Source organism: Acanthopagrus latus, chromosome 21, assembly GCF_904848185.1.
Source record: "Acanthopagrus latus isolate v.2019 chromosome 21, fAcaLat1.1, whole genome shotgun sequence".
Classification (NCBI taxonomy): Eukaryota; Metazoa; Chordata; class Actinopteri; order Spariformes; family Sparidae; genus Acanthopagrus; species Acanthopagrus latus.
In genome coordinates, this window is record NC_051059.1 from 6,847,372 (window position 1) to 6,862,839 (window position 15,468).

General features: G+C 41.0%; 3 protein-coding genes and 4 non-coding genes across 8 annotated transcripts; 6 read left to right on the top strand and 1 right to left on the bottom strand.

Moving 5' to 3' along the window:
* Positions 1–576: 576 nt before the first annotated feature.
* dcun1d1 (DCN1, defective in cullin neddylation 1, domain containing 1 (S. cerevisiae)) lies at positions 577–5,067 on the bottom strand. 2 transcript variants are annotated; one of them, XM_037083479.1, is made up of 7 exons: positions 4,922–5,067; positions 3,986–4,199; positions 3,674–3,842; positions 2,525–2,649; positions 2,362–2,444; positions 2,172–2,268; positions 577–1,225 (listed from the first exon to the last, which is right to left on the bottom strand). In XM_037083479.1, exons 1-7 carry the CDS (start codon positions 4,922–4,924, stop codon positions 1,149–1,151), a joined length of 768 nt encoding a protein of 255 aa, XP_036939374.1. In that variant the 5' UTR covers positions 4,925–5,067; the 3' UTR covers positions 577–1,148. The 2 variants fall into 2 exon arrangements, with proteins under 2 accessions (XP_036939374.1, XP_036939373.1); XM_037083478.1 differs by having other exon boundaries at positions 2,519–2,649; positions 4,922–5,065.
* Positions 5,068–5,164: 97 nt separating this feature from the next.
* On the top strand, positions 5,165–7,414 carry setd9 (SET domain containing 9). The gene has a single exon (XM_037083476.1). It carries the CDS (start codon positions 5,286–5,288, stop codon positions 6,147–6,149), a length of 864 nt encoding a protein of 287 aa, XP_036939371.1. The 5' UTR covers positions 5,165–5,285; the 3' UTR covers positions 6,150–7,414.
* A 966-nt stretch (positions 7,415–8,380) lies between these two features.
* Positions 8,381–13,236, top strand: eif4a2 (eukaryotic translation initiation factor 4A). Its single transcript, XM_037083475.1, has 11 exons — positions 8,381–8,482; positions 9,369–9,426; positions 9,512–9,644; positions 9,904–10,043; positions 10,465–10,633; positions 10,743–10,852; positions 11,169–11,312; positions 11,689–11,826; positions 11,938–12,027; positions 12,287–12,366; positions 12,447–13,236. Exons 1-11 carry the CDS (start codon positions 8,454–8,456, stop codon positions 12,589–12,591), a joined length of 1,236 nt encoding a protein of 411 aa, XP_036939370.1. The 5' UTR covers positions 8,381–8,453; the 3' UTR covers positions 12,592–13,236.
* On the top strand, positions 9,690–9,762 carry LOC119011938. The gene has a single exon (XR_005072305.1). It is a non-coding gene; the product is annotated as a small nucleolar RNA SNORD2 (small nucleolar RNA).
* LOC119011937 lies at positions 10,287–10,362 on the top strand. The gene has a single exon (XR_005072304.1). It is a non-coding gene; the product is annotated as a small nucleolar RNA SNORD2 (small nucleolar RNA).
* LOC119011936 lies at positions 10,911–11,092 on the top strand. The gene has a single exon (XR_005072303.1). It is a non-coding gene; the product is annotated as a small nucleolar RNA SNORA81 (small nucleolar RNA).
* Positions 11,381–11,564, top strand: LOC119011935. Its single transcript, XR_005072302.1, has one exon. It is a non-coding gene; the product is annotated as a small nucleolar RNA SNORA81 (small nucleolar RNA).
* Positions 13,237–15,468: the final 2,232 nt, after the last annotated feature.

Here is a 15,468-nt window from a genome sequence, read left to right on the forward strand (position 1 = left end):
GCTCATCCAAAATGACCCATTTGAGAATAACCATCTTCGACCAACTGCATGCTGGCCAGCTTCAACATGTGGATGCTGTTCTCTTTATTTGATGCTATTTTTATTTGAGTTAAAACACAAGAAAACAGATCATTTCTACTACAATTTGAGCTTTAACCATGTTGATATTTAGTATTGTGGGGGGGGGGGGGACACCTTAAATGTCAACAGAAACTTTTTAGATAACATACAAATGGAAAGGTGTGGAGGCTATGTTCCATCTTTAATTTTAGTAAGCCATGTGCAACTATACCATATTAAATGAACAGCACACCATAAACTGAAAACGTACTCATTATTCTCCTGACCCTCATGCTGCTGTTAAATACAGAGAAGTTTTGTAGTCCACAAAACATTTCTGGTGCTTCAAAGCTACACAGTGTTGCAGCATTCTGCTAAATAACTGAAGCAGATGGAAACATTTTTTGAATTAAGTGAAGAACTGATGCAGGTCCAAAATCATAACCAGAAGTACCTGAGAATTATCATTACCCTTTGTTTTGTTTTTTGTGCACAAACACAAAGAGGCCAGGCAGCTTTAAAGATACCAAACTGAAACATTTATTTTATCTTTATACATTTGTGTTTAAACAAACAGCATTATGCTTAAAAAATTACAATCAAAGTTTTATACTGACTTGTCGCACAAATGTATCATAAAACAAAAACAAAATCAGGAATGCACACAAGAGTATTAAAATTCAATATTTAAAGAACAACGTCCCCTCGCGAACCCTCATGTTTAGATTACAATTCAAAAAGTGTGTCTATCTACCTGCTTTTGAGTGGAGCCCAAAACACATCAATGAACCATGTGGGCCAAGATGGTGACTCCTCTCTAATTGGCTTGAGCGCACACAAAAAGCCCAATACTTTAGATAAAAGTTCCAAACCACCACAAGTTGACCAACAAAGAGATATGCCTTTTTTATATATATATGTAAATACACACACACATATATAAAGTCTCTGTTGTGTAAAATATTTCAGTCCTGAGGGTTGAAAAGGCAACATAGTTCTCAGCTCAGTGCGGTCCCCTTGTCCTCCGTCCTCTGCGCTATCCGTTCTGTAGAAACCTCACATGGATGTTCCTGCTGTGAGAGCGGCCCTTAAACTGCCGTGCTTTTGGTCCCGATGTGTGGCCGTGCAAACTCCACAAAGTCATCAATGAGGACGGGCCACGCTCCTATTCAACAAACAAACCGACAAAACTTTTTAAAAAGGTGTGCTGTGTAGTTTGGGGGAAGGATTTTTAATTCAAAGAGCCTAAAAAACTAAATAAAAGAACTCTTTTCATTTGTATGATTTAATAAACTGAATAAACAAATCCTAAAGGACAAAAAAATGTGTTCCTTTACTTTATTTATATTTAGTGGACCCTGCTACCTTTCTGCCTTCAGTGTTCAGGGGACCTTATTTTCCCCTGAGAACAGCTTGTTGATTCAGTAAGGGAAAAATATGAATTTGAGTTTAAATTATTACCTCATTTATATTGTAAATATTAAAATACTGAGTTTGAATTTCTTTTCTAAAACTACAAAGTGCCCATTTAAATGAACAGACTCCACCATATGTTGGAATATGATTATAGATAACAACCATACTGGGGAGAGGCACTCGACCTTATTTAAAAAAAGAATCAGTTACAGGTCATAGATGTTGGGACTTGGCAACATGGTCTTAAACTAATTTTACAATATTGGGCATTTACAATATATCTTGATATTCTGACATTTTTCAAAAGCACTTAATAAAAGTTAGGACCAGGCAACAAAATCAAATATCACCATATTTCTTACCAAATGCCTCACTATCAATACTGCAACAATACTGTAGGTGTGATTGTTGGCACATAGACAAAATGTTTACAAAATTAGAGTTCTGATAAATAATCATCAAAAATGTTGATGACTATGGTGATAATTTGGGTTAAAGGCAAATATTAGAACAGCCTGGTAAGTCCAGAATAATTATATAACTTAGCTGTAATGCAGTATTTCAAACCAGGAAGATGTCTAATCTGACATCATGATAACAATATAATGTCAATATCATGTCCCGCCAAAATAAATGCTTCCATGCACACAGTGAAAAACTGTTAACCTTTAGTGGAGTGTCAACACCATACAAACCTTCCTCATCATAATTTGACATGTCATCTGTGATCATTGTGCTGAAGTCTAGTAAGAGGTTCCAAGTGTCCTTAGGTATTGATCTTTTGTGGTGCTCCTACAAAAGATGTAGACCAGAGTTAAGGAAACCCAATGAGAACAAACAGTAATCACAGTTTTGGTGTAACGTGACAGTGATTATCAAACTCACAACTAAAAATTTGTTCCACAGGTCCAGGAACTTGAACCTTCCAGCCAGTACTAAATTCCAATATGCGATTGCCATATCTAAATCTGTGAGAAAAAACAGACAAATTCAACAAACAAACAAACTCACCCTTATTAGGTGAACATTAAAAGATTCTTACCCAAACCTTTCTGGCCAGGATTCTTTGCAAAATTAAATGTAAACTGGTAAAAGTCCTTAAATTTCCCGTGGTCCTTTAACTCTTGCTCCATCTTTGGCAGCTGGGCTTTTAGCTTGTCTATGCTGTCACACCTGGGAAAACATAACGCAGACATGAGGAAATGTTTCCGTAAAGTTAACACCTTTGCTTATTGTTAAAGGAAGCAATCAATTATTAGGTGCATGTGTATTGAGCTGTGTAAGGGTAACTTTGTTACAGCAATCTTAAAATACACGTCATAGGTATACAATTTAACTATTATCCCCTTTTCCATGGGTCAAAAATCCCACTTAAACCCGCACTGGCCTTTTTTGTGTAATGGGAATGTGTAAACTTTGCATTTATACCCAGGTCAATTGACTCTCCAGTATAAACAGGTTCACCTAGACCCAGGTGAACATGCTACATTCCGCTGTGTGAAGTGATGGCTGGTTGAGGCGCGTAAATTAAGAAGGAATTTGGGATGCGGTTTATAAAGAACATTTTATTACTGGACACAGTGTTGGAGGTGGAGCCCTGTTCATTCCTATGAAAGCTACTTCTGGTTTAGTGACCGGCACACAGGTCCAACTGGCTTAAGTGAAACGACTCATTTCACAGGTGATGTGGTGTTAAAAATCATTTATCCACTGTTTTACAGCTGCCTCTTTACAGTGGGTGTATTGTTTTTTTCTCTTCTGTTACAACTGTTTCTTGCTCATTCATGACATGAAACATGACATCAGTGACGTACAACATTAACACTTAGGATTAAAATCACAGATGGGCTGCCATGCCAGCAGGAACTGGGAATCAGGTCAATAGGTACTTTTTAGTAGGTTGAACTGCGTTTAAGAAAAACCCTGTGTATACCAACTAATTTTGGTGGAAAAGCTGAATCAGTGTACTAAGGCTGCATTGATGTATATTAATTCGATTAGTCCAAAATTCAAGAAAACAACCCAAAGAAGATCATAGTGTAAGGGTTGTAACATTTCTTCATACATTGTGAAGTCCCTGAATTATAGGCATGAAATTAAATATAGTAACAGCTCTTTATTTCTTTAACCTCCAGTTTACACAGAAGAGAGGAGGAGCTTTAAGATTGTTTGTACCATCTGAAAAACACATCCTCACCCCTGTTCTGCCATGCCATCCATGAACTCCTGCTTCGAGAACTCGCATTGTGTTGCCGCCCTGAACTTCCAGGCTATGAGGAGGACACTTATGCTGGCTGGGTCCAGAGTCAGGTCGTCACAGAATTGCTGGATCCCATCGATGCCAATCTTGTTGTCATCATGAGGATCTTAAAGACAAAAGTGTGAAGACGGACTTGATACAGAAGTGAAATTCTTCTATTGTATCAAAATCTGTAACATGCTGAAACTTCATAGAAACCTGGTGAGAAAGTGTTGCTTTTTTATTATACATTCAAAAGGTTTTCCATACCTCTGTATCTGTTGTACAGCTGCTCGAGCTTCTTCTTATCTAAGGCCCCCTTTAGATTTGGAACATAGAGCTCTGGATTTTGGAAAAACTTGTCAGTGGCAACATCTAGTTTCCAGTCATTCTGTGACAGACAGGTCAGTGCGGTCTTCTCATTGGACTGTGTGAAAATCATGAACTGACGAACTTTATCCTTCTGTGAGGACTTCAGCTTGTTCTGCACAAAGACAAACAAAACACACACCCGTTGTAGCAACAAAACACAAGGAAACTAATATAAAGAACAGCAATAGCCACATCTAAGCAGATATTTCTGTAACGTTAATGTAACAAATTTATTCATCAGCTGTCAACAATACTCAACATATCACTGCAGAACTTCAACTATGCAAATAAATAAATAAATAAATAAATAAATAAATCACATAGTAGCGACGACTGGCTGGCAAGAAGTGAGCTGCATTAACACTAAACCATAGTTACAAACCTCTTAATAGCAGCAGTAGAAAAACTAGCAATAACATGCTATCCTGACAACAGTGACCGACTTGCAATGTGTTGACTGTCAGCTAGCTAATGATACGAGTATATTTAAACGTATGCTAGCACTGAACAAGCAGTGCAGTCTTTAAACCCTGTCGGCAACAATAAATAGCCTGCACTGCTGTGTGTGCAGCTAATTTTGTTTGGCAGTTGGCTTAAAGGCTAACAAGTTCAGCTAGCTAACTAGGCGAGCTGGCTAGTCTTGCCGTGAGCTAACGTTAGTTAGCTAGCTAATGCTAACGTCGAGAGCTACGTTTGTTTTCATAATATGAAAGGAATATAAGCTGATTATCGTAGTGTACTGGCTATATAAGTTACCCAAGAGTAATAGTTTGTGTGTGCAGACACTGTTTACTTTTGCATCACGACACCAGGAGAGAAACAGTCATTTCTTACCATGTTTGTCTTTGCCCGACTACCTTTCCTCCCATCCAGCTGGCTAATGCGTGTAAAGTTTTTACAAGCAACGTAAAAACGTCTTCCGGTCAAAGCATCACTCTTAAAATTAAAAGATCAAAATGAGTCACTCCTCCACCGTGCCATGTCTAAGGGTGCACAATAACTCGATCTAATATTCACTTTCCAACGCATTGCACACATTTGTCTTAAAGTGGAAAAACACTTCATCGGAGTTCTGATATGAATTTAGAAAAATCAACACGTGACGTCTTTTATTTTGAAAAAACCTGTCGGAAGAGACTAGTGAATTCATGACAGTAAGCCATTTCCTCCATGTCCGCTCTACCAGACGTCGCTCTGGATGTTAAGAGCCGCTCTAAAACGCTTTCAGAGCAAATGGAAATCGTACAGACACAGGTTTGTGCCTTGGGTTGTACTGAACCTGTCTAAAAATGAGAAGACTCTGCGGCAGGTGAAGGGGCTGTCGAAAGACAAGCTGGTCCCGGATAAGGAGGTTTCACAGAGCCTGCTGAGGCTTTTCAGAGTCCTGCTCAGGAGCCATTGGGCTAATCATGGAGAGCTCAGAGCAGCTCAAACTCCCTTTCTCAGCCAGGTAACAAGCGAAGAAGACCAGCTTTGTGGAGGAAACCTAGTGTGTGGAGATGATGCCATGTTACAGTCTCTGGGATTCTGCATCGCCCGGAAGCCGAGCACTTTGCCCTTTGCAGGAACTGGAGTGTTTGTCACCAAAGGATTTGTGCGCAAAGGAGCAACAGTTGCCATGTACCCTGGCACCATCTATCAAGCCAATGAGCCAATTCTCCTCCAGTCCATCAGAAACCCCTTTGTATTCAGGTGTATTGATGGTGTCTTGATTGATGGCAATGACAAAAGCATCTCCAAAATGGTGTTCAGGTCATGCAGTGGCAGGGACCGGCTGGGGCCTTTCATGATGAGTGACACCAGCTGGCTGACAGACACTCCCCAAAACCCACTTGCTGTTGGTCAGTACGTGAACAACTGCTCAAACGAGAGGCCTGCCAACGTGTGCTACCAGGAGTACGACGTGCCGGACACATTTCCCATTGAGCTCCGCCAGTATCTGCCAAATGTCAACTACAGCCATGACACACAGCGGCCTCTACGCTGTGTTGTCCTTGTTTCCCTCAGAGACATTACAGAAGGGGAGGAACTCTTCTCCAACTACTACACCATTGTGCATTAGAGTCGGCGCACACTCAATTTCGGTTGAAGACATTAACTAACAATATAAACAGAGTGGGAAGAAACAGCAGGGTTCACGTCATTTCAAAGACGGTGTATGTCTTGTGTTGCAGAGATGTCTACTGCAACATGCTAGCCTCTGCCGGTCCTGTTTCATAATCCCATGCTGTACCTCAGCAGGTGTTAGTGAGGCCCTGTAGCGTCCAGTCTTCCCTCTGTCACCTTGAGAGGATGAAGAGGTAGTGCCCCGATGACAAGAAACAGTGTTGGGTATAAGAAATAGAAGCCAAAGTAAATTGAACGCTGGCATTGCGCTTCATCTCCGGAGACAGTTTTGGTGAATAAACCTATATAAATCCCCTTTAAAGATGCAATATGTAAAGGTTAGCCACCTGTTGAAGTTGGACTCCAAACAAATAGGGGCAGCATATCACCAAAGTAGCTAGCTGCTGCTAACTGTATTCTGTTTATGACTATAGCTGCTGTTAGCTTGGTTAGCTATGGACCTAGCCAGAGAGTTGCTGGGAGAAAAAAGTTTTCAGGCCCAGGGCTATCCACTTAGCATGCTAGCTTCAGTAGATACCTCTTCAACACCATACATAGGCATCTTTGACATAATGTCCAAACTGTTATTTCGTCATCTTCTTTTGAAAAATGTAGTTAATTTCAGCGTGTTTTCAACTAAAAGTATTTTTAAATTTTGTCACAAATTCAAAAATAAAACCTCTCTCTTTGTACTTTCAGCATTGCACTGGAATAAAAGCGAAACATGTCTTTGATGGTTTTGTTTAGTAATATTTCAGAAACCAAACAGCTCTTTTTCAGACCACAGGGAGGTATTTAGTAGAATTTGCAATTTTGGAATATAACATGATGGAAAGGTTATACATTCAAAATGTTACATAACTGACACCCTAAAGAGAAAAAAAACAAAGTATCATCAGCTAAATATCCTTGAGTATCTGACGTGTTATTACTGTTGTATTAATGTGTGGGACCTGCTGTGACAGAGGTGGCGTCATACTGCTCGGTATAATCTGCATGATGCATCTTTGTTTTGCAGGTAACAGGAATTCAAAGAGCATAAAATGGAAAATAAGAACAATTATGTAAAACTTACAGGAACACAGATGAAACCTGGTCATTAAAAGATGGCTCCACCAATTTTACCCGTTAGGTTTTAATTTTAGGGCTACTTATCCATGTGTGAAATTGTAAAAAAGCCCTCTGGGGCTCCAGAGGAACCTGCATGTAATCGGATAAATTGCCTCCTGTGATGTCACTCACTGGCAAAGTTGCATTGTGGGTAATGCAGGCGCCAGGTTTTGAAAAGGAACAAGAATGTGTGGCGTTATAACTGTGGTTGTGCTTTATCGATTTTAATCATTTGTTTTTTTAACTGTCCATCATTAGTCCAACAGTGTTATAGGAGTGCAATCTAGACCAGTGGACTGCTTTTCAGTGTGCCCTTAAGCACCCCTTGAGTGAGTCTGTCTATAGATCCTGTGAGTATGATTGAAAAGAAATTAACTAGATGATGGATGCTTGAACTTTCGCAAGAGGATTAATAAAGTAATTATTCTTCCTCCATGTCAAGGAACAAAAACAAGAGGCATCGACAATCTCCATACAACCCAGTTAAATGGATTCAAACCAGAATTCACTGCACTTTCATACAAAATATACCAAAAACATGAGCAAAGATTGTGACAGAGGGTCACCACGGACACAGACAGTACGTGGAGTGCACAGGACAATACAGAAAGAAACTGCTCATGCTTGATTGGTCACTGAGTTCAACATTTCACATCATGGGGAAAACGCAAGAACAATCTAGTAGTTTTAACATAAAAGGCTACATAGAACTGGCGCCACGGAGCTACTACTGGCTGCAAAGCTTCTTCTTCAAGCTGTCTTTCTTCCTCTTACTCTGTCACCCTACTTGTATTTCAACAACCTCACACGGAAAATCTCCATAAAAATGTTGCGCAACGTTTTAAAGAGAATTTTGACCTATCAGGGACACTGTAGCAGCCCAAGCGCAACTTATTACTGCAATATCCTTCCGCTGATAAATATAGTTCAGCACAATTTCAATTTTTTTGGGTTATTAAAAGACATATTTGTATGAAGAACATATTGAATGAAAATAAGTGCAATCTAAACATTGAGCCAGTCAGCTAATACTGTATTGTCAACCAAAGAGAGCATTAAGTTCGCCAGGGAAATTAGTCCGGCTGCATAAAGGCAGTTGGCGTCGCCATCTGCGATCTTTCCAGTCGCATGCTGAAGTTGGGAACGGATCATGTCTAGCGATTCTGCTGATTACAACAGGTAAAATCGTGCAGTTTGTGACATTTTTTGTGAAATAATTGTCTGTGCGTAGTTATATTTAAGCATGCCACGCTGGCGTGCACGCTCTGACGCCGAATTTGTAATTATTTAGCTGGCTAGGCCCTACGCGTCATGAGGGCGATGTGGTTGCTAACTGCTAGCTTTGTGACACCGTAACACCGCAGTTCCAAATGACCGTTACAAGCCGTTGCGGAATACAGGTGATTTGTCTCTCTAATGACCAAGGCCTTAATTATCAAGACTACATCTTATTATCAAAGGACGTTTTGCTGTCCTGGCCAGTGGTTGTCAAATTCAGAGGAGCCGTCGGGCCTGGCTACAGTTCGGCCTAGCTCTCAGGCAGCGCCGTAGGTAGTTCAGGCCCAACAGTCGGACATATTGGCTAACTGAGCGAGGCAGATCTCCATGTTGAGATATGCCGAACGTGTACAATACGACTTAAACGCTTTTAAATCGGAAGATAAAATGTGCCTCAGTGGGCGTGTGAGCTGGCTTGTAACCCTTCGAGGTTACATAATCATGAATTTCTGGGCCGGCAGGTAGTTGAGTTCTGCTCGTGGAATTCGACACGTGCGCCCAGCCCGGGACTGTGTAATCAGATACTCTGGGCGTAACCCGGACCAGCACACATCTGACGGAGCTTCTGCGTCTTAATCATTAGGTGACGCGTAGGTGGGTTTTGAATTTTCCAAAATCATTTAATGAGGGCCTGTATGACACAGCGTAGGAACGATCGCGACATGTAGTTGCCCGGTTTCTTTTTAGTGCGTCTATTCTCAATATCGCTTCGATTTCTTGTTACGTGTGAGGAAATGTCAAAGTTGACTCGAGGTGAAACTTGACTGTATCCCGTTTTCTTAAACAGCTCAAAAGATAGAGACCATGGGGGGCCAGATGGAATGGAGCCTGATGGTGTCATCGAGGTATGTTCAGGAGTCACAGATTAAAACACACTGTCCTGTCATTTGTTCTATTTTCCACTCACAAGCCTCTGTTTTAAAATTTTAGAGCAACTGGAGTGAGATTACGGACAACTTTGATGATATGAACCTGAAGGAGACACTTCTCAGGGGAATATATGCATATGGTTTTGAAAAGCCATCTGCCATTCAACAGAGGGCAATCATTCCTTGCATCAAAGGTACAGAATTCACACTTGATATTCATGAGTTAATTAGATTTTTATGAGTGAAATGATGCTTTACCATCTTTCGGGACTTACCCATTAATGGGGATAACTTTGTTTTCACTGATCACTCTTACCAGATGTTTGTACCCTGACTGCTGTACGGCAGTCTAATCTGGCACGATCATGTATAAGATCTTAGAAACAGACTTTCTTTTCAGCAATTTGAGGTGGAAGCAATCTTAAAAATTCAGTTCTGTCCCCTTACCATTAGGTTACGATGTCATTGCCCAGGCCCAGTCAGGCACTGGCAAGACGGCCACGTTTGCCATCTCTATCTTGCAGCAGCTGGACGTTGAGCAGAAGGAGACTCAGGCTCTGGTGCTCGCTCCTACCAGAGAGCTGGCTCAGCAGGTATGCTGTTCCTGATGTCACGATAACTTCAGTGTCTCAGACCTAAACAGCACATTGAGGACAATGATTCAATTACTAAGGTACCATTTTTACAAATCCTGTCAAAATTCTGAAATTGTAAAACACAAATTTGTTCTTTTTGGATTGGTGCAGTCTCTGTCCATGGCTGCATTGGTCCGAAAGGTGATCTGGCTTTACTGGATTGGTTGTGATTCGAGAATTCATATTTTGCGGTGGAAAACTGAGTGATATGATGGCATACCATCTTTCGGGACTGACTCTTGAAATGGAGACTTCCTTTTTATTTTACTGATCACTCAGGACACTTCAAAAAAGTACAACTGTTCAGTCATGTCCTTTTCCCATTATCCTGAACTGCTGTTTGTTTCTTTTTTTTCTTTTGCTCCTCTCCCCTCATTAGATCCAGAAGGTCATTCTGGCCCTGGGTGACTACATGGGGGCAGGCTGCCATGCCTGCATTGGTGGAACCAGTCTCCGTACCGAAATACAGAAGTTCCAGGCTGAGGCCCCACACATAGTGGTGGGCACACCAGGACGTGTGTTTGACATGCTTAGCAGGACATATCTGTGTAAGTATCCCAGTTTCTGTTAAGCAGAGAAACATTCTCAAGTCATGCTGATTCATTTCACAAATGAAAACTTCAGACTTATCAAGACGAACATTCTATTTCTCTGCAGCTGCCAAGTGTATCAAGATGTTTGTTCTGGACGAAGCTGATGAGATGTTGAGCCGAGGGTTCAAAGATCAGATCTATGAGATCTTCCAGAAGCTGAGCACAAACATCCAAGTGAGTGTTTTATTTGACTGCAGGCTCAGCACTGACAGTTGATGAGTTAATTATGCCAAACTTCTGCATTAACAGAAGTCTGCTATAATTGTGTGATCCAGATTTCATCTGTTTCATGCAATAGTGCTAGCAGAGTAATGTGTAGAAGGAGATTATTGCACACTGTTCTGAAACTGAGACGTTGTTGAACCTCTTTCTTAATGTTCATTAGCCTCTGTCTCAAGGTTCAGTGTCACACTCAGTTCTGATTTTCAAACTCTCCATTAAATTTAGACTTGATGTAGTCTCTTGGTAATATGGTATATGTTGTCTCCAGGTGGTCCTGCTCTCTGCCACCATGCCTGCAGAGGTTTTGGAGGTGACCAAGAAGTTCATGAGAGACCCCATTCGCATCTTGGTGAAGAAAGAAGAGCTTACCCTTGAGGGTATCAAGCAGTTCTACATAAATGTAGAACGCGAGGTGGGTTTACTTGTCTGAACACTACAACATTTCAACTAGGTAATTCTCATGATTGTGCATGTAAATGTCCCTTCTCTTTAAAGCACCCTGCTAAAACTGCAGGAGCCAAGCCTCACAGGTTTGGCTCATGTGGCTGTGTAAGCATGGGTACACCAGGGAAGGAGATTAAAGGCACGGTGTCGGAAATGAGGCTTGGACGGACCTCTTTCTTAATGTCCATTGTCCTCTGTCTCAAGATCCTGTGTTACACATAACCCACTTGTTTTTTCATGGAGATTAATAGATCGCCTTGCAGTAGTTGCAATTTGATGTGTTGGGTTAACTTTGTATTGCATCACTTGACCTAACTTTTATTTATTTTTTTTGGATGTCTCAGGAGTGGAAGCTGGACACCCTGTGTGATCTGTATGAAACACTGACCATCACCCAGGCTGTCATCTTCCTCAACACTAGAAGAAAAGTCGACTGGTTGACTGAAAAGATGCACGCTAGAGACTTCACAGTCTCTGCTCTGGTAAGATCTGTTGCCTGCATGCTTGGCTCTATAATCTTTGAATCAATACAGTATTCTGCTTGTCATGGCTCATCTGCACATTCTCTAACTAAAATGACTCTTCATTCACAGCATGGTGACATGGACCAGAAGGAGCGTGATGTGATTATGAGGGAGTTTAGGTCTGGCTCGAGCAGAGTGTTGATCACTACTGATCTTCTGGTTAGTATTAAATGTGGGGTTGATGGGCGTTGTGCAGTAATTATCAGTTGTGAGCTTGAAACCCAAAATGTTTTTATTCCTGCAACAGTCCTTAAATGACCAAGCAGTTCGAACTTTTGGGAGAGTAGGGCTCGTACTCCACAATGGTTTCCTCAACTGTAGGAATCTGTTACTTATATATGGGCAACATTAACAGCTGTACATCGTGTTAGCCATCTGTCTTTAAGACTTGTATGTAAATTTTTTTTTTTTTTCTCAGGCCCGTGGGATTGATGTCCAGCAGGTCTCCCTGGTCATTAACTATGACCTTCCTACAAACCGAGAGAACTACATTCATAGGTGAGTTTCATCTTATACTGCACCAGTATGAGCACCTCTGTGTACTTTTGAGTCTGACGTAGCTGATCTTTACTCTGCAGAATTGGTCGTGGTGGCCGTTTTGGCAGAAAAGGAGTTGCTATCAACTTTGTCACTGAGGAGGACAAGAGGATTCTTCGAGACATTGAGACGTTTTACAATACAACCGTGGAGGAGATGCCTATGAATGTGGCTGACCTGATTTGAGCCCTGAGATTTCATTTTTTAAACGCAGTGATAGCGATCGTCCACTTGCATTGTGCTTATATTATTCGAGGGGGAAAAAAACTTCTCAATGCTAAACCTTGATCAGAATTTTGGTATGTGTTAAAAGCGAGGTGTCTTCTATGGTGGTCCCTTTCGGACAGTTGTAGATTCTAACCTCGACAGCCGGTTGGTTGGAGCTACAAAGCCATGGGGTCTGTAAACAAAAAGGTCCTTATCAGGTATTTCTTTCCATGTTCAATTAAGATGTGTGTGTTCGATGTTCTCCACCATTTAGTAACTTACTTGTGGACTAAAAGGTATAAGTGCTGTATAAAGTCTGCAAATTATGTTATGCTAACATATGTGCGATGTATTGTGGGCCTGCTAAATAGAGGCACTTGTCATGTTATACTGTAGATTCACTTGCTTTTTGTTATCTTTTGTGACTTTTAATTTAAATGTACTATATATATTTTTTACCCCTCTTGCTCTCAGATTTCCTCACTGGTTGGCCATATTTTGCTGACATGTGGTTTTACCCTCACCAGAGTATATTGCTATTTACCCCCTTGACTAATTTTCAGATTTCCTCCTCCCCCAGAATTGTATGAATGTCTTAATAAACTGAAAATTGCTGTAAGTATACCCCTTCTGTTTTTGAACAATGTTTTGTGTGGAAATGAGCAAGAAACTCTGCAGGGACATGTGACAATTTTGTGCCATGGCACCATCTACTGGTGAACTAGCAGACAAATTATGGGGAAAGGGAGCAGGTTGGCTTTTTGATGCTGCACAAGGCCTCTACTCTGAAAATGAAGTGTCGGACATTTCCAGAATGTTTCTAAAATGCCTAAAATGGTTGGTGGAAACATTTGCTGTGATCTATAAACTTAGATAGTTTGGTCCAGTCAGTTGTTTAGGGTGACTGAAGACATTCCTCTTCATGTTAAATACATTTTTAGGAGAATATACTCTAACAAGGTGGGTGAAACATTTTCTGAGTTTCTGATGTCTAATTGTGGACCAACAGCCCTGATCATTACAGTAGCATCAAAGACTGCAGTGTGTTTTATAGTGCAGTGGTTTGATTTGGCCATCCCCTAAAAAAACTTAACCCAAAGGGTACAGCATGGCAAGGAGTAATTTGATTGGCACTAGGGGGCCATGATGGCTAGGGGAAAAAAAAACTTCACCCTGCAAAAGTTAAATGGTAAACCCCAAACGATTTATCTACCATCTCTCTGCAACATCCTGCTGTGGGTGGCCTTTGATGACAGCAGCTGTAGAGGAAAGTTTGCTGGAAGTAGACGAGTAAAGTAGTCTCATACTATGGTCTCTACAGGGATGACGAAGGATGAGTTCACCCAAAATTTTGAATTGAATCATCTGCTCAATCTCATGCTGATGTAAATTTGGGTAAAATTTGTCCGCAAAACATTTCAGGAGCTTCTCAGCAAAACAGCTTTGCCGCATTCTCCTAAACAAGAGTAGATTGGAACTTGTTTTGAAATGTAAAAAACATATGGCTTCATACAGGCTCTTTGGTGGACTACTCATGAGGGTGAGCTGGTAATGACTGAATTTTTATTTTTGGGTGGCCTTATCCTTTAAATCCACCTTTGGAATATGTGTCAACATGGAATTTGATAGTGTCACCTTTCTGATATCAATAGTATTGCTAGACTACTAGTAATGCTACTGATATTAGTAATGATATATAAATACTAGTATTTTTAATACTGGTATAACTAGTAATGCTCAAGTGACTCACAACATGAGCGATTAAAAGATGGAGCATACTTTATCCACAATGCAACTGCAGCCCTGACTGTTCAAAAAAGGTGTTACATGCCAGTAGCGGCTACTGTAGCCTTGATCTGTTGACCTCAAGCAGACATGAAGAGCTTGTGCTTCCAAATCTGACTCAAGTGACATCACATGAGGCGATTATATTTCTTAGTTTGCAACATTACCCCATAGTTATTGTAGGCAAAATATTAAAATCTGAGTCTGAACTTCTCCAAAACGACATAGTGCCCCTTTGGACATAAAATACGCCTGGCTCTGTGCACAGAACAGAGTTAATAAGTTACAGCGGCATTCACAAATTCCTCAGCACAACTGTGCACCGCTGTTGATCAGAAGTGATAATGCCGGCTCGATTCTCTACTCCAGCCTGCAGCTTTTGGTACCATCCAGAAATATCATCTGCCTTAGTAAAATACTCTGTCAGACTTCATCTTCAGTCAGCTTTCACAAGGTTGTTCCAGTGACACATTTGCCGAGCTCCTGAGGAAGTCCTTTGATCGCTTATCTATAGTTGCACCAGTGCATGCAATTGTCTGCACAAGAGATAAGCGGGGTTAAATAGCAAGTAATACAAAGTGGAACAGATGAGATGCTCAGCACGTAGTTCGAGGCATCAAACATTAATAATCATACATTTTCAGCTCAAGGATGAAATCTATGTATCTTGGTCCAGTCTATCTATCTAGTTTATCTATGTGCTGGGACCCTATTTGTACTTTTGCTGAAATTTGGTGCTGTTCTGAGCATTATCTGTGGCTATGAGTGGCTTTTTGATGGCAGTTTCTTGGTTGGAGTCATGTATTGTTGTCGTGAGGTCTTTTCCTGAGATTGCTAAACCTACATAAGCTAGTGGTCGGAAAACTTGATCTCTCGAGGAGGGGGGTCTTACTCTGTGTCACGGTGTGTTAGGCCATGGATTAAACTTACACCGCAATATCCAGTGCACATACAGTGCAAGCCACACAACAGTCACCTGGTCTTGCCTCAAGAGCCGGCTGCGTTGTTCTCACGCACTCACATTTCACAATAGTGACTGTTAGATTGCAATTCCCTATGAAGTCGCAGTGT